The 8,642-nt window shown below is 41.9% G+C and overlaps 2 protein-coding genes across 3 annotated transcripts; one reads left to right on the top strand and one right to left on the bottom strand.

The window, feature by feature from the left end:
* Positions 1-98: 98 nt before the first annotated feature.
* On the top strand, positions 99-4,546 carry best1 (bestrophin 1). The gene is made up of 9 exons (XM_006789205.2): positions 99-372; positions 1,205-1,299; positions 1,380-1,613; positions 1,824-1,978; positions 2,061-2,138; positions 2,392-2,544; positions 2,893-2,973; positions 3,060-3,211; positions 3,298-4,546. Exons 1-9 carry the CDS (start codon positions 221-223, stop codon positions 4,361-4,363), a joined length of 2,166 nt encoding a protein of 721 aa, XP_006789268.2. The 5' UTR covers positions 99-220; the 3' UTR covers positions 4,364-4,546.
* A 160-nt stretch (positions 4,547-4,706) lies between these two features.
* Positions 4,707-8,335, bottom strand: fth1b (ferritin, heavy polypeptide 1b). 2 transcript variants are annotated; one of them, XM_006789206.2, is made up of 5 exons: positions 8,231-8,335; positions 7,082-7,185; positions 6,814-6,960; positions 6,464-6,589; positions 4,707-6,370 (listed from the first exon to the last, which is right to left on the bottom strand). In XM_006789206.2, the coding sequence occupies exons 2-5, from the start codon at positions 7,181-7,183 to the stop codon at positions 6,212-6,214; spliced, it is 534 nt and encodes a 177-aa protein (XP_006789269.1). In that variant the 5' UTR covers positions 7,184-7,185; positions 8,231-8,335; the 3' UTR covers positions 4,707-6,211. The 2 variants fall into 2 exon arrangements, with proteins under 2 accessions (XP_006789269.1, XP_006789270.1); XM_006789207.3 differs by lacking the exon at positions 8,231-8,335 and adding an exon at positions 7,608-8,198.
* Between the last annotated feature and the right edge of the window lie 307 nt (positions 8,336-8,642).

Raw genomic sequence — 8,642 nt, 5'->3', positions numbered from 1 at the left:
CAAGGTGTCTTTTACCAATCAGATTAAATGAGGACCACAAATCAACCCATCTGAGCTGCTTGGTTTAACTCTCTGTCCTTTCAGATCTGTCACCACACTGGTCTTAAGGGGCTGATCGCTGAACCTGAGCTCAGACGAAGCACGGAGGACAACACCACGCTGGTTTCCTTCATGTCAGGCCACAGTCAGCCAGCACGTTGGCCAACAAGCAGCAGCAGCGATGACAGTAACGTACTCCCGCCGAGTTGCTGATGCGGGTTTGGGGACCTTTTTTCACCTTCTCCTGCGATGGAAGGGCAGCATCTACAAACTGCTCTACAGGGAGCTTATCATCTTCACTCTGCTCTACTACTTCTTCAGTGTTGTTTACAGGTAGGAAACTCACATTACAGCAGCATGAGTTTTGCTCTCATAATGACATTTTTCTGTTTTTAAAAGAGAGTTAACTGTTTTGGTCCCAAAACTGGGAATTATGAGTCATCTTTTAGGCCTCAGTTGGATTAGGAACATAATTAACTTTAAATGTAATTTTACTTTAAAGCTTCAACAGTATTGGTAATAAGTAAAATCAGTTTCTGTAATGGTTTATGGCTCTTTAAACAAAGTGATATTTGTATTGCTAAAATATGATTGAATATGATGAATATGAAAAATATTGTAAAGCACATTATTATTATTAACTTACATTCCTGAACAAAGAGTTTAGATTTAGTGGTCAGATATTATGCTTGACTTCTCAGAAAGATCCAGTGTGCCAGCTCAAATTTGCATATAAAACCATGAATCATATATTGCCCCAGTAAACACAGTTTTTAGTTTTAAAGAAGTTTTTGACATGTTTTTTGTGTGTGTCTTCTTGTTTTTATCACAGATGGTGTAATAAATGTGTTCATCACTGTACGTGCTTTCCTCTCCTTTTTATTGTGCCATTCAGTGTTATCTACAAAAATGAAAATTCACAAACATCTCAAAAGTTTATTCTTATTATGAGTAGATGGTTGCGTGTCTGTTTATGAGTAGCACCCTGCTACATAACGGCATCTGTGACCCCTTTTACAGCTCTTAAAATAGCTTTCAGTGTTCTGCGAGATGTATTTCACAAGGCGGGTATTAACAAAAGTAACAACCTTTCTGACTTTGGCAAGTAAAAGAGTCACTTTGCTGTTTTAACAGAGGTCAGTGCTTTTGATATTTCCCTCACCAGGTTTGTGTTAAACGATGATCAGAAGAGGCTGTTTGAAAAGTTGTCGATATACTGCGACCGCTACGCAGAGCTCATCCCTGTGTCATTTGTGTTGGGTGAGTTGTGGCTCACTAACCCTAACCCTTTTAAGTCAGGAGGGCATCACTGAAAGTTTCACTTCGTTTATCTTAACCAGGTTTCTATGTGACTTTGGTCGTGTCCCGTTGGTGGGGACAGTTTGAGAATGTACCCTGGCCAGACCGTTTGGCAGCATTAGTCGGAGGTCACGTTCGAGGAGCTGACGAAACCTCCCGGCTGACCCGCAGGACACTTATGAGGTACGCCAACCTCTCCGGTGTGCTCATCTACCGCTCCGTCAGCACAGCAGTCTACAAGAGGTTTCCAACCATGGAGCATTTGGTGCAGGCAGGTGCGTCGTTTGCTGTTATTAGTCTTGCCTCTTTAAAACATAGCATGCTGTGCAGAAGCTGCACAGCATTCAGACCCAATGTCTTCTTCTCATGTGGCTGAACTGATGAGAAGATTATGAGGCAAGCTCTGGCTGTTCACCAGGACTATGCGTGCAGGAACACGCACCTTTTGGCTGCTTTCATCTACACGTTGTGTTTTTCCATCTCAGGTTTGATGACATCAGAAGAGCTTAGGCACTTGGAGGATTTGCCCTCCCCTCATAATAAGTTCTGGGTGCCCTGCATGTGGTTTGTCAGCCTGGCTCTGAGAGCACGGACTGAGGGTCGCATCAACAACGACGTGGCGCTCACTGCTCTCCTCACTGTAGGTGCCCGTGTGCAAACCAAAGCCTCACAGCCTGCAAATATTTTCTGGTTTTGCATGACTTTTACTGTTTTCTGTTTAGGAGTTGAATAGCTTACGGGCGAAGTGTATGAAGCTGTACGGCTATGACTGGATCAGCCTGCCTCTTGTCTATACTCAGGTTTTTGTTTATATTGCAATCAGCACTGAAACCAAAAAGTAGCCGATAGCAGTAATATTAGGTACTAAAAATATAATGGTTTTCTTGCAATAATCATCATATGCCTTAAATCGTTAACCCTCCCTAATCCAGATGCATTTGATCGGCAATAAAAGCCATACCTCAAGATAAACTGTTTCTCTAGGATGGTGTAAAACAACCCAAATAAAGGCATTAATCAGTTAATGCTCTGACTTTTTTTTTTTTTAATTAGGTGGCAACAGTTGCAGTCTACAGCTTCTTCCTAGCGTGTCTGATCGGTCGTCAGTTCTTGGATCCAAATCAGGGATACCCTGGTCATGAAATGGATTTCTACCTCCCTATTTTTACCCTGCTGCAGTTTTTCTTCTATGTTGGATGGCTGAAGGTGAGGGACAACTGATTGATCGTGTCTGTGGTTCTTAAAGTTGAGGCCTGCAGCCACAAAAAGAAAGGAATTCACTACTGGACAGTTCATCCCATTGAGCACTAAAGATGTGCAGAACAAGACTTGGAAAACATTTTTCTTTAATTGAACAGATGAAACATCCCCAACTTTGACAAAAACAGCTGGTCAACAAATGAAATAACCACTTGTGTTGAAAAAATAAATATGAACAAGAACTAAAAAGGAGCATTACTAACATCTGAACTCTGGATTATGCTGATTGCTGACTTTGACTTGTTAATTTGTCCACTGAGTTTCATTGAGGTAGTGTGTTTGTTTTGGTCTCAGGTGGCTGAACAACTCATAAATCCATTTGGTGAAGATGATGATGACTTTGAAACCAACTGGCTTGTGGACCGCAATTTGCAGGTGTGAATCTAAACCAAACTATTTGCTAACTGATCCTAGACAGCGAGTGTATTGTTTGAGTATATGTGGTTTTCACTGTGTCCCAGGTCTCATTGTTATCTGTGGATGAGATGTACGATAGCCTGCCTCTGGTTGAGAGGGATATGTACTGGAATGAGTCTGAACCTCAGCCACCCTACACTACTGCCAGCGCTGAACACCGCAAACCCTCCTTCATGGGCTCAGCGCTGGATATCAGGTTTAATGATTTTTTTTCTGTCTTTCTTTTTCGTTCTTCTTAATAAACCTGCTGAACATATGGCAAACCTTCTGTTTGGTCTTCAGTGTTCCAAAGGAGGAGATGGAGTTCCAGTCCAATCTGGAGCAGATCAAAGAAAATGAGGAAGCCAACTACTCCACTCCTCTGCTTGGAGGACTTGGTCGTCTTCTCGGTGTCCACTCCCCAAACTTCCCTCGCTCCTCCCGGGTGTCACTTCTCCGCCGTCGCCCTGGAGCTCCACTAAGCCGCTTTCCCCTTTACTTGCACACAGGGGCACCTTTGACTCAAGGTCAAGCCTGCCAGGAGGGAGATCCTGACTACGCCTTTTCCACCACACCCTTGTACGAAAGACCAGGTTTCTATAGCTGCCCACAAACCCCAATTCACTGCATTCCTCCTGCGGTGCCCCGTCCTCGACCTGCTAGGAGAACCCAAAATGACTTGGATCACAGCTGCAGTTCTCTAGCCCCTCCAACTGTGGGCTCCCAGATGCTGCCTCCCGACACCCCTAACCACATCCCCCCTCCACCATCCTCTGCTTTCCCCTGGCTGAGTGAGGATGGGGATATGCAGAGTGCACCTACCTTCTCCTTCCCCGACCCTCCACCTGAACTCTGCCCGATATCTAAACTCAGACTGGGACATGGCCTGCTATCTCGCCGCCCTCCCCCTCCTCGCCTCACCCTGGACACCCTTCCATCTGCTGACATTCAGCCTGGACCAGCAAGTGCCCGGGCTGGGGGAGGCGGAGGAGAAAGGGTGTTCTCGTTCACTCAGCCCTCTCGCACAACGGCAGCAAATCCCGGTAATCCCAACAGCAGCTCTAGCAGCATTAATGTAACAAGCACCAACAGCGCAGGCACGACGGGAAGTCTTTGCAACGGCACAGGTCACGGTAATTTTAGTAACCATGGGAACTTCAGCGGCAACATGAGGGCAAGCAACGGGGGCACCAACGGTGGGTTGAGCAATAACATGAACACAGTTTCCACTTCAGCGCCATCGCAGCAAGAAACCAATCAGAAAAACTCGCCCAACGATTCAGGAATCTCACTCGCCGAAGGAGACCTGCTGGGCGTTCTGGTGGATGGTGGGGTGAACAAGGCAGCAGGAGGGAGGGAGCAGGACTAAGAAAAGAAGGTGTGACTCACTGTTTTTTTTTAAGCACATGTGCCAAATATCTCACAAAAACAGGCACAGGACTGTATCAGCTGGAGCCACTAAAAATTATTTACTTTCCAATGAACTCTCACAGAAGAATTAACCTACTTGCAATATTTTTTAAAAAAGGACCTTATGAGATTTGACCCTCAGTGCGTTATGGAAAAATACTTTCCAGTTTCATCAGTGGCAGCCAAAATGTGTATATTCTTCATCTGTGGTAGTCTTTGCATCAGTGTCTTTATTAATAAATATTATATATTCTTCTTTTTTTGACACTATTAAAGTTTTTTTTCCAAATAAAATGAAAAACTTTAATTTATTTGTACATTACAACTTTATTGTTTTATTTTACAAGCATACTGAATCTACAATTTGACTTTACATCTGCAGAACGAAGCAATCAGTCCAAATAAAATACAATGAGAAAACATTTTCACAGGTCTCACTGCTTATGCATGTTAATGTTTATTTAACTGTCAAAAATCAAACAAGCTGAAAGATTTTATGAGACATTAAAAAAATGACAAAAATGCACAAAGTTATTCATAATTATGGATGTCTGCTCCACATGGACCTGGCATGTTAAAAATGGTGTATATTTGAGAGAGAGTTCACAGCTAAGAATACAATTCCCTATCAGTGTTCTGTTTCAAGTATGCTTCCTTCAGGATTTGATAGATGGGCAAACGGCTTTTTCCACCATTAAAGTGCATTTAGCTGCAATTTCAGCCTTGTGAGCTATCTCATCGCACTGATCTACATCATGCTCTTGAGGTGGCTCGTCTGTTTAAGTCAGACGTAGTGGCAGTGGAGTTTCATTGATTGGACAAAGCCGAAGGCGTCTCACAGTGAGATACAGAGCTCAGTTTTCAGAGAACTAGAGTTGTGCTAGTAACCAAAGGTTTCTTAAAATAAAGACAAATGGAAAACAACAGACACACACACACACACACACACACACACACACACACACACACACACACAAGCTATAAAATAATAAATATAATTCAATTAACCAGTGTTTTAGTATTGTTACATATTGTAACAAGAATATATTGGCGTGAACTATAAACATGGTTCTTGGCTTTTATGTGTGGATGGTGGTTAAACTAAGAGAAATATTCTGTGAAAAAAAGAAAAAGAATAAAATAACTGAATAGGCCAGAAAAACCTTATTGCGAATAATACCTTGGTAGCTTTATCAATACACAGAAGCCTGGGGCTTCAGCTGGACAAAAGACCTCAGCCTGAGTGTGTCATTTTTGGGAGGTGTAGCTTAATGCCAACATGGTGCCACACTACCTGAAGAGGAGCTTGAAAAGCCAAAAAATGCACCAAGATGGTTGGACTTAAGTGCTAAATAAGAGGTAATGAAGTGATGACACACATGGTAGGTCCAACTCTGTCCAAAGTGCCTTTACCTTACTTTACAGTCACAAAATTTTAAACACCACTGGTATAACAGATAATAAACCAGAATTTCTCTTTGCTTTTTAAATTCTCAAACAAAAAAGGTTGATTAACAATTTTTCAATGCATGTAATTTAAATTATTACAGCCTAAAACGTTTCAGTGTCACGGTCCAATCTTCCTAAACCTGAATGCATAACTAGCATGATTTAAAGGCCTGCTTAGTCTTTATTTTTACACACTGCACGTAGTGTGAGGTGAGGGTTACACAACTCCAGTCTGCGCTACAGCCTCTGCTAACAGCCAATGAACACAAATAAAGCAGCATTCTTTTATAACATATGCAGTATGTACTGTATTTGTCAGGCATGCAGCAGAATTACCCGTGATCACCAGTGCCTCAATTTAACTGCCCTCTTCAGCCATGGTGTGTTTGTCAAAGAGATATTCAGCCATGCCGCTCTGAGGGGCTCCCATCCGGCGTAGGTTTGAGGTCCAGTCGGCGAGTTGTTTGATGGATTTTACCTGCTCATCCAGAAAATGTGTTTCTATGAAGTCGCACATCTGTGGAGGACGGAAAAAGACAATATGCTGCATCTTACTAGATAGTCATATCCAAACAGCGGAGACTGTACATCCTCTACGCCTGCTTCTTACATGAGGGTCGTTGTGTTCAGTGGCCATTTTCTGCAGGTCCAGCAGGGATTGGTTTACATTTTTCTCCAGCTGCAGGGCACACTCCAAGGCCTCCACGCCACTCCCCCACTCATCTCTATCAGGTTTCTAACGCATTAATATTTCAAGAAGATTCAGCACCAATCAGATTCATGTAAAATTATTCATATTAAAGCAACCTGAAGCACTGCAGTCCATCCATTTTTATAATTAAAAAAAATGTAAAGCCTCGATGAATAAAAAGACTGTTTTGTTTTTTGTTTTTTAATATAAAAAGACATGAATTTATTTTTTTGTTTTTTTAACTCATTAGTGAAAATATCCTTACATACCCTGATGTCTTGCAGAAATATTTTGCCTCCCCGCTTGTTCTGGAAGGTCATCAGCTTCTCTGCATGCACAACCTCTTCTTTGGACTGATTGTGAAAAAACTTTGCAAAATTTGGCAAGCATTTATCATCCCTTTCAAAATAGTATGCCTAAAAGTCAGGAGAGTAAACAAAAATAAACAAACAAAAAGATTAAAACACTCTTTTTAATGCCTTTGAAATAACACAGGGCTGTGATACATGACACCACTGACTCAGAAACATTTCTTACCATAGAGAGATAAACATAAGAGGCATACAGCTCCAGGTTTATCTGTCTATTAATGGCAGCCTCGCAGTCATGGTGGAAGTTTTGACGGATCTGAGAAGTCATTTCTGGAAAGATCATAACAATAACTAAATGCTGATCAAATGTAAGGCTGTTCATAACTGGAGAAGCAGATTATTCAGGCAGTTAATTGCAGTATGTTGCATTTTAAAACAGTATCTAGCCACCATTACTGAGACACTGTACTGAGTTTGCCTGCATCAAACTAAACACATCTACATTTAAAACATCTGAAAAATGTCCCTACATATAAACAATCGAGTGGACACTACAGTCATCTGTATTCACATTAATCCAGACAAATGACCTTGGGACTAAAAAAGGCAAACACCATATTTAGAGCAGCTGTTGGTCAAAGTTAATAGTAAAGTAGCAGACAACTTCTGTCTTAAATTTGCACCTAGTTAATACAGAATCCGTGTTTCGTGACACTGAACTTGTGATAAGACGAGACACAAACATTGTTTACCTGCTCACGCAAAGAAACCACAGCGTTCAAGCCTGCAGCTACTGCCAAATAACGGGCTACCAACCGCGTTGTTTTATTTGTTGTTCCTGTTGGCCGTGGTGTACCTCTGCATTACGGTAAGTGCTGCTTTTAACATAAAAGCTGCCTCTCGGTGTCTCCCGCACAATAACAGTCTGGTGTTGAATTGAAATATTAAAACGTTTAATCGATGTCGTTACACGCACGTCACTAAGTTTGAAGGGAGTATATTTCAATTCCCCAGAAGCGCTTTTATCGTTAAGTTATTTCTTACACTACCGTAATGCTTAGTATAAATACATCAAAAACAACGCTGGTTGCTTGCGTGACCCAAGCGGAGGCTGGCTTAACAGCTATGAGAAACGTTAGGTTATGGCAGTGGTATGAATAAGATCAACTTGGTGGCTAAATTATATCAAAATTTAAGCTTCGTGCACCTTGCAGGCATCGAAGCCCACGCTAACTGAACAACAGTTGCGTTGCCAAATATATTCAGCGCAGCTAATCGCTGCTAGCAACCAAATCTCAGTCAGCTCATCTCACAAACAACAGGACAGGTTGAACATTTAAACCCAGCTGCGGAGGAAGCGGTTATATAAACCAACCTTCTTCGACGATTTCACACGTTTCTCTAAACTTATCGCTGATAGTTGCGCTTGCTTGCGACGTTAAATTTCCTACTAAGGACTTAACTCGCCGTTTTACCGACGCGCAAACGCACTTACGTGACTGCAACGCTGTTGACGTTAGCCGTTAAAGGTGCGGAATGGACACGTTAAAATTAAAAGCTTTTGTGGCTATGTGGACAGCACACAAACCAGTGTGCCAGCGGCTGCATTAGTCTGAAATAATGTTTAATCATTGTGCATTGTTTTTTTTATGTTTAAATTAAAGACTGACACATTCCCCAAAAAATAAACACTGAAGATTTAAACTATGAAAATATTCATAACAAAAACAAGTAGATCTTGTAGATCTTGGCACCTGTCTTGTCTTTCATGCATTGCGTATTCCGTA

This window comes from Neolamprologus brichardi, chromosome 7 (genome assembly GCF_056152115.1).
Source record: "Neolamprologus brichardi isolate AB-2024 chromosome 7, ASM5615211v1, whole genome shotgun sequence".
Taxonomy (NCBI): Eukaryota; Metazoa; Chordata; class Actinopteri; order Cichliformes; family Cichlidae; genus Neolamprologus; species Neolamprologus brichardi.
The sequence above is the reverse complement of the archived record's forward strand: the minus strand, read 5'-3'. Positions and strand labels throughout refer to the sequence as shown.

Coding starts and splice junctions, on each gene's coding strand:
- best1 (XM_006789205.2), top strand. CDS start 221: ATGACAGTAACGTACTCCCGCCGAGTTGCTGATGCGGGTTTGGGGACC. Junction 1,614..1,823: donor GGAGCATTTGGTGCAGGCAG/GTGCGTCGTTTG, acceptor TTTCCATCTCAG/GTTTGATGACATCAGAAGAG. Junction 2,139..2,391: donor TGCCTCTTGTCTATACTCAG/GTTTTTGTTTAT, acceptor TTTTTTAATTAG/GTGGCAACAGTTGCAGTCTA.
- fth1b (XM_006789206.2), bottom strand. CDS start 7,183: ATGACTTCTCAGATCCGTCAAAACTTCCACCATGACTGCGAGGCTGCC. Junction 6,961..7,081: donor CTTATGTTTATCTCTCTATG/GTAAGAAATGTT, acceptor CCTGACTTTTAG/GCATACTATTTTGAAAGGGA. Junction 6,371..6,463: donor CTGAACACAACGACCCTCAT/GTAAGAAGCAGG, acceptor CGTCCTCCACAG/ATGTGCGACTTCATAGAAAC.